Source organism: Caretta caretta, chromosome 4, assembly GCF_965140235.1.
Source record: "Caretta caretta isolate rCarCar2 chromosome 4, rCarCar1.hap1, whole genome shotgun sequence".
Classification (NCBI taxonomy): Eukaryota; Metazoa; Chordata; order Testudines; family Cheloniidae; genus Caretta; species Caretta caretta.
In genome coordinates, this window is record NC_134209.1 from 18,303,934 (window position 1) to 18,321,041 (window position 17,108).

Below are 17,108 nucleotides of genomic sequence, written 5' to 3' on the forward strand. Positions count from 1 at the left end.
GCCGTACTATTCTGTATTTGCCCTCAGATTGACTGGGAAGTCTTACAAAGGAAGTTTTGAAAATACAGCAGATGTATTTTTAGCTTTTATTCTTTCCCTCTCATTGCTTTGGATGGCTCTTTGCCTTCCGCAAGAACAACTAAAAATAATTTAAACAAGAGACCGTTTCCCTCCCCTCCTTGGCAGGAAGCGGACTCTGAAGTGATCTCTTGTCAATCTCTTTAAAGAGGCTGCCCTGCCTTCCTTTAGCACAGTTGATAGTATCTGTGCCTGGAAGCCACTTCTCCCATTGTCTCCTTTGCTGCTACATTATTCTCCCTACAGTGCAGTAGTAAATTTAGGGATGATTTAGAGACAGCTTTTTCCATCTCAGCCAGTCTCTCCTCTATATCTCGTGCCCTTCTTTCTTTTTTTCCTCCCTCCCATATATTTTGGTAAATAAAATGGGCATGATCATTCTGATTTCCTGGGCTCTTGAGCACCTTCTACCCTTCTGAATAGGCATGTCCAGAGCTTCCAGTCACTGGCAACCCTTCATTTTACGCCTCATTGAGGAAATCAGGGCTCAAAGCATAAAGTAATAATGCCTGTATTTCTGCAGTACCTGGTACAGATGGGCCATCAACCTATTGGAATCTTTCTTTTGACATCATCATGGCAAAACAGACTAGTTCAAACAATAACTAAATATACCCACAGGACATGTGGCAGCCAAACACTTCAGACTGAGCTGCTGAGTCCAGTATTTCATTGCCAAGCATTCAAGAATCATAAGGCTTCATCAAAAATTATGATGTGTTAAAAAATAATACAACTGGGGTTCTTTTTATTTCCCTTTTGGTTTTTGAGCCTGTCAGACTCATGTTTTCAAGCTTTGCACTGCAACCAAGAGGGCTAGGAAAGCTAAGAGTCTCACATAATCACAAAAAGAAAAGGAGGAATTGTGGCACCTTAGAGACTAACCAATTTATTTGCGCATAAGCTTTCATGAGCTGCAGCTTACTGCATCCGATGAAGTGAGCTGTAGCTCACGAAAGCTTATGCTCAAATAAATGGGTTAGTCTCTAAGGTGCCACAAGTCCTCCTTTTCTTTTTGCGGATACAGACTAACACGGCTGCTACTCTGAAACCTCACATAATCACATGACTCCAGGATCTGGGGCTTTAAGAAAAAACATCCATTATAGATAGACTGGCAATAAATTCATGAGAATCAGCAACAAAACACTTCACAGGTGTTTTCTGTTTCTTGTACCCGTGTAAACTCAATAGACCTGATCCTTTTCTCAAATATGAATATTTGTATTGCCACAAACTGGAATAATTTGTGTTTAAGGAAAATATTAAAAGAACCCACCAAAATCCAGGAGTTTTGGAAGGGCTGTAAACCCTCCCGTCACAGGGCATGAGCCAACTGAGGTCAGATGGAAACTTTCTTGGAGGAATGTTAGCCCATAAATGCTACTGTAGGGTTTTTACACCTTCCCCTGAAGCATCTGGGGTGCCCATGGTCAGAGACAGAATACTGGGCTATCCTGGACCATGTGTCTGATCCACTCCGGCAAATCTTATGTCTCACCCAGAAGACTACACAATGACTAAACTGTAGCTCTGCAGAATCTCGATGCTCCTCGGGACAGCTCTGTGCATTTCCATTGTGTTTTCACAGCAAGGCCTGGCATGAGCAAAAGCGGGAAATCTTAGCTCTCTGCTTCAGTTATTTATATCCTATGAACTCAGATGGACACTTCTTGAGTGTGATTTTATGAGTTGCTGTCCAGGCTTAGCCAATTGGGAGCTGTCTGCCTGCCCCCCCATCAGCTGATTCAGAAACCTAAAATACAAAGGTGTCAGAGTAACAGCCGTGTTAGTCTGTGTTCGCAAAAAGAAAAGGAGTACTTGTGGCACCTTAGAGACTAACCAATTTATTTGAGCATGAGCTTTTGTGAGCTACAGCATCCGATTAAGTGAGCTGTAGCTCACGAAAGCTTATGCTCAAATAAATTGGTTAGTCTCTAAGGTGCCACAAGTCCTCGTTTTCTAAAATACAAAATAGTTTTTGCTTCTCGAACGATCCAAATCTAATCCAAACATAGTAAAAGCACCGCTCATTTTATCAGTCAGCAGTGTGAGAGACCACATCGGAATGGACATTGCTTATGCAACTTGGAAAGGGATTGGGTAGCTTGTGGGACAGACTACCAGCCCTCAGTACAACGGATCATTGCTAGTAGTGGCATGGCACCGCGGAAAACAACACACACTTCACTTCACTGTCATGAATGCTACATGCCAGGAAACGCTGCAACCTTTACCCCTGTCTTTTGGAAACTAACCCCTTAGTGATGATAAGCAGGAAGTGTCCAGCACATGAGTCACATGATCTTTGGTTTTAGGATGACACATGACATTTTTGATATGCTGTCTGGGTCAATCCATCATGAAATAATAGGTCAGATTCTCCATGGGGACCCCGTTCTTTCTGGAGACGTATTATTATGCTTCAGATGAGGCTATTTCCTGTTGTTGAGACAGACAAGCTGGGTGCTGAGCACAGATGAGAAAGTGAATCCAGGCCAATACAAGAAAGAAAGATAAAGCCAGGCTAAGCACAGAAAACATTGAGGTAGGACATCAAATAGAGCAGGTGGGAACACTGACCATATTAGGCTTGGATACGCAACAGCACGCAGGGAAGAAGCCCACCCACAGCCATGATCGCAGGAACTGAAAAGCAAACAAAAAGGCCCAGGATAAGGCATAAATCCCACTGCCCTGGTAATGTGCAAATATACTTGCAGCACTTGCATATGTACGGTATGCATTTGGACCCTGAACAAGTGGGCTTCAAGATTTTCATTGCAGGAGCTATGAAATGGGGAGAGTTTCCTTGAGATATTGTATGGGCCCTGATCCTTTGAAGCATTTAAGCCTGGACTTTATTTGACTGATGTAAATACTGCCACTGGAGGAAGTGGGGCTACCCATGTGCTTAAAGTTAAGTGGGGGCCTGGGATGTAGGTGCTTGCGTGATTTTATCACACAACAACGTGTTCAGTCTGATCGTGCAGTTATCTGTTAATATAATGTTCAAAGAGGTATGAACTTGGGTCCTTAATTTGCAGACACTTAGGAACTGTGTACAAGGAGCATTTGTGCACCCCAGCGGGGGTCAGACTTCTAGTCTGTCCCAGCATGCAGTGCACTAGCTGTCCGTGCAGATCCTGGAGGCACACACTAAAACTGCCCTGGTGCACATGGCGGTACTGGAGCACTGTTTGAAAACAGGACTCCAATAATGTGCACTAGGGAACTGTTAGTGCATGCCAGCAGGGTCCACATGGGCCAGTTAGTGTACAGCATGCTGATGCACACTAGAATTAATACCCCAGCTGGTGCTCACTTACATACCGTGTTGACAAGCCCGTACACAAATGCATAACTTTATGTACTCCCATTGACCTCCATGGGACTATTCATGTGAGCAAAGTTATGCACATGCAGGAAGTGTTTGCAGGATTGGGGCTCTATTTGCATGAGTGAATATTCTGGGGTATGCCTTCTCCTTAGTGATTTGCTCAGAATGTGTATTCAAAGGACACTGTGTGAAGCCACAGCTCATTTGAAGAAGATTGGTGAGGAATTATTCCAGGCTAAACGGTTCACCTGGCATCAGTCTATTATGAGAAGCAGGATGTAACTCTGTCACTAGCACAGAAGATGCCCTTTGTTGCCAAACTTCACATAATATTAAAGTTGTGTATTGCAGAAAAGAATACAGTGCAGGAGAAATAAATAATGGGTCCGAGGTTCGCTGGGGTAAGTCAGTATAGTTCCATTTTCTTTAGCAGAGCTATGCCCAATATTTCTAGCAAAATTATCATAATGTGCACTTCATTTTAAAAAAATATTCCCTCTCCAGATTTTTAAAGTAAAGTCTAATAGAACTTCTTATAAATTTTCTACCAGTAAAACAACTTTCACACTCTTGTAATTTTATTATGACGCTCACAACATTTGGTGTTTTTTCTTAAATCCCCAGCTCCTGGAGTCAGGTGATTATGTGAGAATCTCAGCTTTTCATTAAAATAATAAATTTCTAGCTGTCATGGCTATTGACACAACCTTGAAAATGCAAACACTAAGGGTTCAAAAACCAGAAACTAATAAGAAGAACCCAATATTTAAATGATTTTTAGGTCATGACTCACAATTTTTGAACATTTGGAGTAAGCAAGACTAGATAAGACCTATGTAGCCCACTCCAGGCTGTAATAACTGAATGACTCTGTCTCTGTCTCTCTCACACTCACACACACACACACTTATTCCACCTTCTACAAAGGAATGAAAACTACCATTCTATAATAGTGTCACTATAGCCAGAATTTTCTGAAGTGTTCAGCAGCCAGAATCAGGATCAGATTTCCAAATCAGTTCAGTTCCCTCTTAGGGCATGTCTACACTGCAATTAAAAACTGGTGGCTGGCCCATGACAGCTCACTCTGGCTCATGGGGCTCGAGCTAAGGGCTGTTTAGTTGTAATGTAGACGTTTGGGCTAGTGCTGAAGTCTGGGCTACAAGACTCTGCAAAATGGGAGGGTCCCAGAGCTTGGGCCGCACCCTGAACCTGAACATCTACACTAAAATTAAAGAGCCCCTTAGCACAAGCCCGTATCCCGAGCCAGCTGGCACAAGGGGATGTCTCATTGCAGTGTAGACACACCTTTAGACATCAAAAAACTGCCTAGATTCTCAAAAGAACCAAGCATGTTAGGTGCTCAATTTTTATGAAAATCTGGCCCTGAGCTCTTCTGAAAATATCGCCCCAACTGCAGACACTGAATACTTGTAACACCCTGAGTTCTTTGGAAAAAATTGCCCCCCATCCCCATTTCAGTGGCGTTGCTCAGGTGTCAGTGAAGGTAGAATTTGTGCCTCAATGTTTTATAGAACTAAAATCTGTAATTTACAGGCAAGTTAAACAGTTATTTTTTTCAAAAAGAAAAGGAGTATTTGTGGCACCTTAGAGACTAACCAATTTATTTGAGCATAAGCTTTCGTGAGCTACAGCTCACTTCACTGGATGCTCACGAAAGCTTATGCTCAAATAAATTGGCTAGTCTCTAAGGTGCCACAAGTCCTCTTTTTCTTTTTGGGAATACAGACCAACACGGCTGCTACTCTGAAACCAGTTTTTTTTTCTAGACCTGTGCTGCACACCATTAAAAAAAAAAAAATAGGACAATCCAACAGCTCAGAATGGTACGTATACCTTGCAGAACACCCACATCTGTTTTACATGTAAATTAAATTGATTCATGGGAGAACAGAATTAACTCCTTGGTCCTGGACATCAAAATTTCTTGATGGCAAAGAGCACAGATGCTTCCACTAGGGCAGTTAACGCAAAAGCAGGTTTCGTGATTGCTGATGTTTATTATAGTACCTATCATCTTGGTGGTGAGGCACTTGAAAGCCAGACAGTAGAGCAGCTGTCTTCTCCATTAGCTGGATCTTCTCACCAGACTTCAGAGGCTGTCTTAGCAGAGCACATTACAGCACACTAGCCTGACATCACAGGCTGAGCTGGCCCTTTAACAGGGCTCTGCAACCTCTCCAGATGGAAGGACTAGAAACAAGGGTCACACAGGAAGCATCTACTGAAGAACCAGGCCTGCTGGGAGAGATAAGGGCAGCCACGGTCCATCAGAAACATTCAGAAAGAGACTCAGGGCCTGGGAGGGAAAGGGTTGAGTGGATGTCACAGGGTTGCTGGTCTCTGTGAACAGATTGAGCCCAGCGCCTATGGACTAGAGCAGGTGAGCCTAATCCAGCTAATTAAAGAGTGTGGGGCTACACCTGGGCCTATAAAGGGCTGCTAATAGGCAGCTGAGGAAGAAAGAACAAGACAGGCTAAGCCCTGGTCAGCAGACACCACACTGGAGTAGAGCTAACTCCTGTGGTGGGTCCCTAGAGCAAGGGGGCCCAGGGGCTCAAGGAAGGAACCCTGTGGCTCCAAGAGGGGAGCAGAGCTGGAGGAGTCAAGGAAGCTGCCAGGAGTGGAGAGCCAGAGACCCCTGAGTGGGGTGAACTCGAAGCCTGGGGGCCAGGTATTGAGTTAAGACTGCCTTCTGCTTGTCTGTTATAAAAGAATAAACCTTGACTTGGACTGGATGTGGCATCACATGCTTGGAGATGGGGTACAATGGCAGCCCCCTGGTGACAGTGAGTACACCATACAGCGAGACTCTCCTTTGCCCCCAGGCAGGGGCCTTGGGGAGTGCAGATCTGCAGAGAGCAGAAGCCAGCTACAAGGTTGGAGTGCGGGGGCGCTTACTGCCAGAAAGCCCTGGTGGGGACAGGGTGGTGAGCCAGCTAGGAAAGTCAGTTTGAAGTTCCTGGGGTGTTTTTTTTTAATGTGATATTAATAAGGACCAGGCACAGTGCCACCTGTAATCCCAGCTACGTGGGAGGCTGAGGCTGGCAGATCGCTCAGGGGTTCTGGGCTATGGTGCACTATGGATGATCCAAAGCTCCCACTTTGGAGGAATGGCCATTACCTCCTCTCTAGAGGCAGAGGGTAAAAGGCAGTATTTGCCACTGATGCTGTCTGGAAACCCAGGAGCAACAATGGATGCACTAGGGAGAGCCCTGTGAATCTTTTTGGTGGGAGCAGGACATACACACACAGAGACCACCATTAATGTTGCTAGATGCTTCCCCCAGGCAATAAGCATCCCTTCCATCTTGGCTAAGTAGAGCAGCAGTTCTTACGTGCATTAGATGGCGAAACTTATGAACCTCAAGTTTCAGAAAAGCAAATGCTGTGCTACCAACATACAGCATATCAATATATTACAAACAATTGCATTGTCTAGGCACCAAATGAAGAAAATTGCTCAAGGAATACTTCTGTGTCAGGTGCACCAGTGAGTCCGCCTACTTCATTAATGAGCACATGTATTGCGTCTACCAACCAGAGTGTTATAGCTATTAATCAATACAGCTAGAGTCCTGCAAACTGACAGATAACTCAAAGCCTGTTTGTTTTGCACCTTGAATATTTGTGGTGAGCACAGATGCAACTATGAGTGTCTGCTGTACACAGTTCAGGTCCCTCAGAGTTATAAGTTAAGGAATTGATCATGAGAATCAAAAGCGTTGTTCTTAGTTTTAACAAGCTATTCTTCCGAAGCCTACAACTGGAGAAGACAAGAATCTAATGTTAATGGAAGACTTTTTTCTAATATTGTAGCCAGCCCTAAGATGAGGGGTGATTATTTCATATATCTGTATAGCAGAAGGCCAACATGCTAACCTAGCTCCCACTGAGATGATACACTTCTCTCAAACATGAAAGGAACAACATTACATATTGCAAGCTGTTGGGAAAATATGTCCAGCTTGTCTTGTTTCAATACTCAGTTGTATTGCTATCCTTCTAACTTTCCTACTATGGGAATATATGATCCTTTTAGCACTACCTGCTAGGGCTTACCCAGTTTACATGTTCAGACATGTCACCAAGGTTTTTTTACAGTAACTGATGAGAACAAAAGATTGAGCAGATGACGTGTATGCAGTCAGAGAGACAGAGAACAACTTTATAGGAAAGGCATTGTATTTGAAAAGACCACTTGGAAACATGTGCTTACAGAAAAAGAAATGTCATCTTATGCCTAGGTTATGGGTCTATTACAGGAGTGGGTGGGTGACGTACTATGGCTTCCAATGTGCAGGAGGTCAGAATATATGATCACAATGGTCTCCTAAGGCCTTAAAGTCTATGCGATCCAAATAAGCCCCAAATATTTTTTCCCCTAGACAATAGGCCAAATTCTATACCCCTGGTGTATATCCAGTGGAGTTTATCTTCCATCTTCTCAAAGAGCACCCAACAACATATTTGAAGCTCTGAGAGATAAATGGCCATGTTCTCTTCCATCCCCTATGCTTTATCCATTCTATAGCCAAGAAGAGACACTGTGAACTCTACAAAGTATTAAGGGTGGGATGTTCAACAGTGTGAACCCATGGCCTAACACTGCTCCCTCCGAGGTGAATGGAATCCCCGCTAACTTCAGTGGGAGCAGAGTTAGACTAACGCAAAACATTTTTTACAGTCCTACACTAAATCTTTATTGCATGAATATCACAGTATTCACTGCATCCCCTCAGCTAACACAGGACTATATGGTGACATCAACTGTTAAGCAGAACTTCCGTGTTGATTTCAGTGAAGAGTTCTGCATGATGTACCTCATGATGGGTGACAACCCCTAACCATGGTTTGCCACATCCTTCCCTCCCACCCTCTTATTAGGAACTTTGAATGAATATGCGACAAGGTTTGGACTTGCTAAATGTGTGCCAACTGTTAGCCATTCTTCAAGGTACTCACACCTGTTCAGTTCCCTGCCTGCTGCCAAAATGACATCCTTAAAATCACTACTCTCTTTAGGGGTCGGCCTCTGGGTCTTATTGCTTAATAATGGCCCTGGCCCAAGTGGGGAGCACTCAGCTCACTGTCCAAGCCAGGCAACATGAGCAGAGTGAAGAGTACTTGGATTGGCTGACCCTCTAAATATCCCATTTTCCTAGCTGGGAGCAATGGCCTGTGAAAGGGCAAATAGGCAGAAGGTGGCAGTTAATCCCTGAAAGCAGGTGGCTTCTGCCTGTCTTTTGGGGCGTTGCACATCTGTGCACAGCCTTGAGGTATTTCTAAGGCAGGGTGGTTGTTTTTGTTTTGGTTGCTGGGGTGGCAGAACCGGGTAAGTTGATCAACAAGGTGCCAGAAAGGTTAGTTCTAGGGAGAGACCATTCTTGGAAGGTACAGTCGAGACAATGATCGTGACCTGCAGGCTGGCAAGACCAGGTATCTTGGATTTGGAGAGGCGTTATCTCATCCAGAAGAGTTGGGAGAGTGACCAGAACTCTTCTTTAGTAGGGTGGCTGATCAAAGTTCATTCTACTGATAGTAGCCAAATTCACTCTGAGTGAGAAGGCATTGCCAAAGAGCTGAGTGGCCAGTGGGGTGATGACTTTGGTTTTTAAAGGTGTAGGGCAGGATGCTGTAGCTCTTGGATCAGCTTCCATTGACTTAAATGAAAGCAGGATTTCCCTGTTATTGGCTGAGACTCTTGACAAAAGTGGGGGCCTATTCCCACAAAATCCTTCTTGTTATCAAGTGTAGCTTGGGGGTGAGGTGTAACGCATTGTACTAGGAAACGGCTATAAATCTTTGGAGGTGATGTCCTACAGGAAAGCGGGCAGAAATAGACAGATAAATATGTCCTTTAAAATGCCACCACAAGTCATGACTCATTCCATGAAAATCTGTCACTACTTCTGAAAAGCATTATCTACAAACTGTCTCCCATGTTTCCTACAGAAATATCAAATAAAATGAACTATTTTAAAACTCCGGCACATACTGTAAAAGTAGTTTTCTTAGTGGAAAAACTCATCTGTTGTGATCTTCCACATCATAGAAGGTTGCAAATCTTGGCTCAGCACCTCCTGTACACAACTTACTCACCCCAAACCTCTCCGCACTGCAGTCGTTTAAAGAGGTGTATAAGTCGTCGTTTAAAGAGGTGTATATTTGTGACCAGAAACTAGCTCTCTGCAGCTGTGAGGGCTAATATTTAAAAGGCTAAATCAAATGAGGTCAAGGTTGGATAAGCTGCAGAAGCCAACAATTGCCAATACCCAAGTGGCAAAATTGCCTTTGCTTTGCCTTTTGAAGGCTGATTCCTTGCCAAAGGAGAATTTCTATATATGGACAACTGAGGGCAAGGGGCAGTTTTGATTGTTTCAAATGTATCTTTCCGAAGGTCCATAACAGACTCTCTTGGCTTCTTTGGCAGCTCTCTTTAGATGAAAAGGTCAATATCAGTGGTGCACACATGATACATCTACAGCCCACACTTTAGCTATTTTGAGTGGGATTTTCAAACACGCTCAGTGTTGTTCTAACTCTGCTTCCACTGAACTCAATAAAATCCCATCCCTTTGTTCATGCTATAACGCTATAAACATTTTTACAAATGCCTCTTTACACCCACCTTAAGATTCATAAAGTGTTACAAAGAAGCCTTAATGTAAATAAGAATCAAGCCTTGTAGTATCATGTGCTATAAATTATTACGTACACTTATTTATATCTACACACGCATACACATGCTAGTCAAGTGAGAGGCCTATTTTGGCAGCTCTGTAATTCCTTAAGGGCCAGAGATAGGAGCAACTGAGAGGACGTGGTGGTAGCAGCTGTGGCTGAATGACCAAAGGAAGGGGGCGGGATCAGAGAGGGTGAGGGGGGCAGAAAAGGGCAGAGGGCCCCAGAGCTGTGGAAGGATAGGCTTCTGCCTCCCTTGCTCCCACTTGGCACCAGTGGGGAAACAGACATAATGAACCAGTGGAGTAGCAAAGGGGTAGCACAGGGCAGCACGGTGGGTCTGCTCAGGGACGATCTGCTGCCGATCTTTGTCTCCTGCTCAGGCGGGTGATGGGGGCCAGCAAGTGACGCTCCCGGGGTAATGAGTTGGGCTGGGAATAGGACCAGACAGGGTGTCTGGGGCCCTGGGAGACCCTAGTTTTGAAGTCAGCTGACATGTATTGGAACCCACCAGGTATTAGGGCCCTTGGAGCCTTAGCATTTGAAGAGCTGGCCTCAGCCATGGTGCACTTGTGCTGTGGTACCAGCCCTTGCTGTCAATAATCCCGGGTAGCGTGCCACGCTACCTGGGATTACTTGACGGCAAGGGCTGGTACCACAGTACTGCAGGAGACCATGGCGGGGGGAGACAATGTTTTCAGTAACTTCTTCACCCTGGGTGGCAATGACACATGATGAGCAGCTCTGCATGAATCTTGAAAGGATTCTGAGACATGGAAATTCCAAAAGGGATTGTTGATTGTTTGGGGGGAGAGGGGGGGGGTGTTTTTATTTTGTAATTCATATATTTCAGCCAGTAATGAGAATGCATGCAGTAGCCATTTAAACACTGCTTGGACAGCAAAATTTAGCACGACTGGTAAAATGGCTCAGGTTTTTGAGGAGAGCAGGTAACCATAAGAAACCCATAAGGATAGCAACTAGATATTGTGTAAATCAGTGCTTATACCTGGCTTCACAGTGGTTTTTCTAAGACAGACCTCTTTCTAACTCATTAAGAACAAAGGTTTAATTTAATGAGCTTCCCTTCTAATTTTCAGGTCGGATTGTTATGCAATTGCTAATAAATTATGCTATGTCACTTTATCAAAATAAAAGAGCAGTTCATTAAAATAATTATCAGACATTTTGCTCAGCAACTCTATGACCTTGTTCAGAGGGCAGATTAGTTGCAAAGAGTTTCCTTGAGCAAGTGGAGCAGGTCTGCAATGCAGCTTAATTGTTTCGGGTAAAGCACACACCGTTTCAAATTCCCAGGAACCTCCCGCTTCAGGAACAAACTGTGTTTCTACAGATGGATGCTGGCCTGCGGAAATGCCACAGTGACTAACGGTTCAGCTGATCTTTGGTTCAGGGCTGGCTGCCAATGGGAAGAGCCAAGCTGTTATTTACATTCACTGGAAAGACAAGAGGAACTGCAGAGACACTGGAAAGCCAATGAAAGGAGGTGTGGACATATCTACCTTAAGGGACCCAGAAGAAAAGAGACTCTACAGCCCTTTAAAATTCCCAGAGGCTGCTCCAGCTGTGGAAGCGATTTCCTATGGACCCTCTGTCCTTCCTCACCTAGTACCAGTTGAGGGATTAGATATTTGTTGAGACCCCTCTCCCGCAATGCTCAAGTCAGATCTCCTTTCCCAGCCTAACAATTGAGGGAGGTGTTGCCCCACCCCAAATATCCCAACGTGCTCTTTTACACTCATGATTTAACCTGGCTGATTGAAAGCCAGACACAAACACTCTCCATCTGGCAGCTGCGTGGGGAGCCCAGTGTACTGTGATTCTCATGGGCTGCACAGCCACAGATAGGGAGCCCAGACAACACTATGAATTGGAAATAGCAGAGCCTGAGGCAAGGAGCTCAGCTGCATCAGCTGTCCTACCCTCCGGCTGCTCTGCTGCTTTTAGCCCCCGACCTAAAGGGTTTTTCCAATGTTGGTGCTGCTGCAGGTTGATCTTTCCCATGTTCGCCTGAAGCAGCAAGAGACTAACCTCAGCCTTGTGTCGTGGCTAAGTCCAGCTGAATCAGATCCTAGCGTTCAAACTGTCTGTCTTGCTAGAAATAATGAACGGGAAAGAATTTGAAAAGGAAATGTATGACCTTTGGTGCCAGGTACTGGAATGTGTAAATGCTCAACAGACAGAGCATCTTTCAGATCCAGAAACTGGTTAACCGATTCTAAAAGGGATTACACCATGACTTGGCATACATTTATCATCCTGGTAGTGTCAGAGCATGATAGTCACTCCAGGAATTGTCTTGAAATCATCTTGAGACAGAACAGCATGACTGAAATATTTTGTGGCATTTCTGCTTCAGCGGTGCCTTCTTTTTAATTTACTTTGTTTAATTTCAAAACTGGCTGCCAGCTTTAGGGTTTCTGTGTTTTTGTTTTATTTTTCTGTTGTCAAGAGACACTCAAAATACCAGTCAGGAAAATTTGCAAGGAAAAGAAACTTCTAAAAAAGCCCTGCAATTCCGAAGCTATTTTGCTAATGATGGATGGGAATTCGTGACAGTTACAAAGCTGCTTAAGGCTTCTGCACCAGTCACAGCTGAGGAACTGAATGGTCTCCCTTGATCTGGGTCCTGAATTTGCATCTACTACCTAGCAAACCAAATTTCCTTGCAGCTATCCCAGAATCCATTGGCAGCAGTTAGCTCAGCAAGTCCCCTGAACTAAATTAAATGGAAGCTTTGAGCGTGTCCATGAGTCTGCCCTTTAGGAGAGATGCCCATGCATGCCACACTTACCTCTGTGGATAGGGAACAAACCAGCATGACTTTAGAGCTGCCCTCGGCCTGCAATCATACTTCTCAGGCTGGCTGGCCTTGGCACAGACTGCTTTGTGTTAAAAGAAGCCTGTCTCCTTTGTGAAATAATATCCTGATCCAGCTAGTAATTTTTCAGTTACTCTGTCGCCATCTCACAGCTATTCTTCCTACAATCGGTCACCATTATACTGTGGTGCGGTATATACAGTATACCAGGCACACAACATTGCTGCAATATGTAGCGATCAAGGGGAAAAAAATCTACTTCCCTTTGTGTGGTGTGGGAGACAGTGAAATGTACAGATGTTGGCACAGTGTTTTCTGTTAGTTTGTATGAAGGACGCTGGACTGGTTTAACAGTTGCCATAAAAAATAAATTGCACTGTGCTTTGATAGGAGTTCATTAAAAAGATATTTCATTCTCTATTGGGAATATGTAGTATATGAACAAATGTTTCATATCCTGTATATTGGCATCTATGAAAAATCAGTGCCACAGTAAAAATGGATATAGACAGAAATCATAGATTTTTTCCAATCCTGCTGTTCATTTTGCATCGAAAACTTCTGTTGACTTCAGCTGGAGTTGTCAAGAACTGTATGGCTCCAATCCAGCCAGGTACTCCAGCATCTGCCTACATTTAATCACATGAATAGTCCTGCTGAAGTCAATTGAAGTCAATGGACTACTCCCTTGGTTCAAGTTAGGCGCATGCTGAAAAGCCTCGGTGACTCAGGCCCTAAGGATGGCCCTCCATCAGAGGGTAGCTAACTACTGAATTTACTCATATTCGGTGTATATTTAATTTTTTATGGCTCAAATCCTGAACACCTTGGGTGAAATCCAGACCCTACTGAAGTCAGTGGCAACTTTGCCACTGAGCCAGGATTTCACTTCTTGTCTTTACTCATGTTTTATACCACCACCCAGGGAGTTTTCCTGAGAAAGGCCAATTTGCAAAATATGAGTGTAAGCTGAGTAAGAACATCTGGGTTTGGCCCTTTGTTAGCAAGTCTAATGAGAGCGACTCTGTATAAAGATACACTCTGGAATCCAGTATCAGGGGACCTTTTGTACCATACAAATTCTGCTTATTTTTAAACAAATGAGAAAACAGTCTTGTGCGAAGGAAACCTAATAATGAAACAGGGTCCATCCGTATCAGTGGTGCCCAAACTTTTCCTGTCGTGCTCCTGCCTTACCAGTCATGGAATCTGTCCGTGCCCCCCTCTCCATTACTTCACAACCAAGGCTTACTCAGCAAAGGAGCTTGGGCTGAAGGGAGAGCTGGGGGCTGAAGTGGGGATGTGGGGGGAGCTGGGGCTAGAGGGAATGAGGGCGGGGCGGAGCGGAATTGCAGTGGGCCTGGAGCTGGGCGGGGGCTGGACCAGCGGGTGGAGTGGAGCTGTGACTGGGGGCAGAGTGGGGCTGGGTGGTGCTCCTTCCCTGCCCCTACCCCCTTCCCCCGCCCAAGGTTTCTCTGTGTCCCAAAGTTTGGGGACCACTGATCTTTGTAGAGATGAAAATCACTGGGAAGTGAACTACATATATGAACAGAAAATGTGGGTTTCTGATTTCATTAGATTCATAAAATCAGGATGTCCACATACTGCACTGTGTTACATGACAGCATTCGGTCATTTTCTGGCCTCCACCAAAATGTGCTGCTCAATCAGTCAGGTCAAAGTTCTGTATATATGTTGAAAAAGTATAAATGCACACTTTTTCTCTTACCTTCCACTGAGAAGGAAACCAATAACAACCGCCAACAGGATAACTCCCACTGTTACTGACACAGCGATTATAGGAATCTGGCTCTGATCACTGGATGCAGCTACTGCTGAGATGAGAAACAGAAAATGGAGATTAAGGTTAAAATTATAGCCAGCACTCACAAGAGTCTTTATTTCAAGGCTGCCAGAGAGATTGCAGTTTCACCAATTCATTAATTCTTTCACAGGTTGGTTGGTTTGTTTTTCCTCATCTGTTCTTTTTTGAAAGAAAAATGGAGGGGGCAGGGAAGGGTTCAGTTTTTGGAAACTTTAATTTCCCATCCTAATCAAAATGTCACAGAATTTACCTTTCCAAATGGTAAACTGGAATCTATTTTCCTGGTTATGCAGCACTAGAAGTCAGTCAGGGAGGAGACGGACACCAAAGAAAGTTCTTATTTTTAAAAAAAATATTTAAACACAAAGTTCACGGATTGAATTCCTATTAGCTGGAAGATGCGACATAACAAAGATCTCTTAAATAAAAGGCAGATATAATGCCCATGACAAGACTGAGTAAAATTACCTCAGCCTCAGGAGTCTTCTGAGGCTCACGCATTAACTCTTTGTAGCACCTCCAGTGTAAGACCAGCTGGTGCTCTTTGGAATAAAGTCGTGCTAAAGACTAATATTTTGGTTGGTGTCTGTTTACTGTAAGGAAAGCAGAATTGCTTCCAGATTGTGTCCTTTCAAAAATCCCCCTCTGCGGATTGCTTGAGAGGAAGGATTGTTGCGTGATTAAGACACTGGACTCAGGAGACCTCCGTTCAATACCTGGCTCTACCAGCGGCTTCCTGTTAGACCTTTAATAACAGACTTAATATGTCTGTGCCTGTCCGTAAAATGGAAATTATAATAGCACTTAATCTCTGCCTTGTCTGTTTAAATTGTCGACACTTTGGTGCAGGAACTGTCTCCCTATGTGTTTGTACAGAATCTAGCACCATCAGACCCTGGTCTTGGCTGCGGCCTGTCAGCACTTCTATAATCGATAACCAAAAAAAAGGTCTACTCTTTAGAAACAGTGTCAGTGTTCAACCAGTAGGTAGTCTCATACTTGAGGTTAAATGTAAGCATTTGAAAATTAATTCAAGCTGTCTCATTTTGGCCTTAAATCATATGAACTTACTAATGAACTGCTTGCCTAGAAACATTAATCATCTTCTTAACTAGGGATAAATGTTATCTGAGCCATATTTACATTTTCACTAAAATGTCATGGTTGCAATAGATAATCAGAATCACGGCACCACAGTAGGCTGTCCCAGACAGAGTTTAGTATAAACGTTACAGACAGTGGTCACTATTAAAAAAAAAATATAAAAAATGGACAGCATTTAACATGCACTGTTCTTTGAGATTACCACAGTGCTTCTATCTCCTTGCGGGAGAAGATATCTGTAGAATCTCTGTGGTAACTGGTGAAAAGTTGGCTTTCCTAGCCCTCATGGTTGCAGAGGAAAGCTTGAAAATGTGAACTACAAGGGCTGCAATACCAGAAAGCAAAGAAAAATAAGCCCAAATTTGCTATTTTTAAAAATTGCTATTTTTAAAAACTGGGCTTGGCAGAATTTGATTTCTATACATACTGTTGATGGATAATATAAATGTTTGAGAATTTTTTTTACATTTTTATCCAGTTGTGGGAAATCATGGGGGTGGTCAAGCAGTGAGGGTAGGGGTGTGAAACAATAATTATTTCATGAGAGTAGACACCAAGATTCAAAAAGTTAAAGCTTGATAACCATTAAACACAAACTCTCAATAGCATATGTCAAAATATACAAAGTAAACATCCTTACATCAAATTCTAATAAGTTCTCTGGCAGCATTTTCCTGACTCCGATTTCATTTGTCATAGATGGAAACATGCTGTGTCCGTTTGTGTTTATGAGATCAATGTTTACCAATAAAAATCTAAACCTTCCAAGTCTAATTTTAAGACAATCACATAATTTTTGGGAACTCGTGGGGTTGGCAACACTGCAAACTGGGTCTTAGAAGTTCTTCCTGCTGTGCCTTAGAGAAGGGAGGCGCTGAAGCAGAGGTAACTATGCCCCTTAATTTCAAGGCTGCGGGATATTGGCATGTAGAGGTCTCCTCAGGACATGGCTGTTCAGGGGAGGTATGGTCAGACCCACAGTTATTTTGGGTGATGGGCTTCATTACAACCACAGGCAGGGTATGACCTGGGGGAAGGTTTTCCCACACATTAGCACTTTCCCCCCCAAAGGATCCGCAGAAATTGATTGCACAGTCAAGCCAAAAGATGGAAGGAGAAGTGAGTCCTTAATTTTATGGAAGCTATAAAATAATTGAATATGGCCCAATATTAAATGTTAAAAAACCCATAATGTATTAAACATTGATTTTACA

General features: G+C 43.7%; 1 protein-coding gene across 14 annotated transcripts in view; it reads right to left on the minus strand.

Moving 5' to 3' along the window:
* The window catches only part of EPHA5 (EPH receptor A5), a 372,563-nt gene that overhangs the window by 111,994 nt on the left and 243,461 nt on the right, over positions 1-17,108 (minus strand). For 5 of the 14 annotated variants that reach the window (XM_048846883.2, XM_048846887.2, XM_048846885.2 and 2 more), the window contains 2 exons: positions 14,695-14,800; positions 2,662-2,727 (listed from right to left, as the gene is read on the minus strand). In XM_048846883.2, the coding sequence (XP_048702840.1) occupies positions 2,662-2,727; positions 14,695-14,800 (172 nt within the window). The remainder of the gene's footprint in view (positions 1-2,661; positions 2,728-14,694; positions 14,801-17,108) is intronic. The other 9 variants (XM_075127423.1, XM_048846878.2, XM_048846880.2 and 6 more) reach the window with 3 other exon arrangements.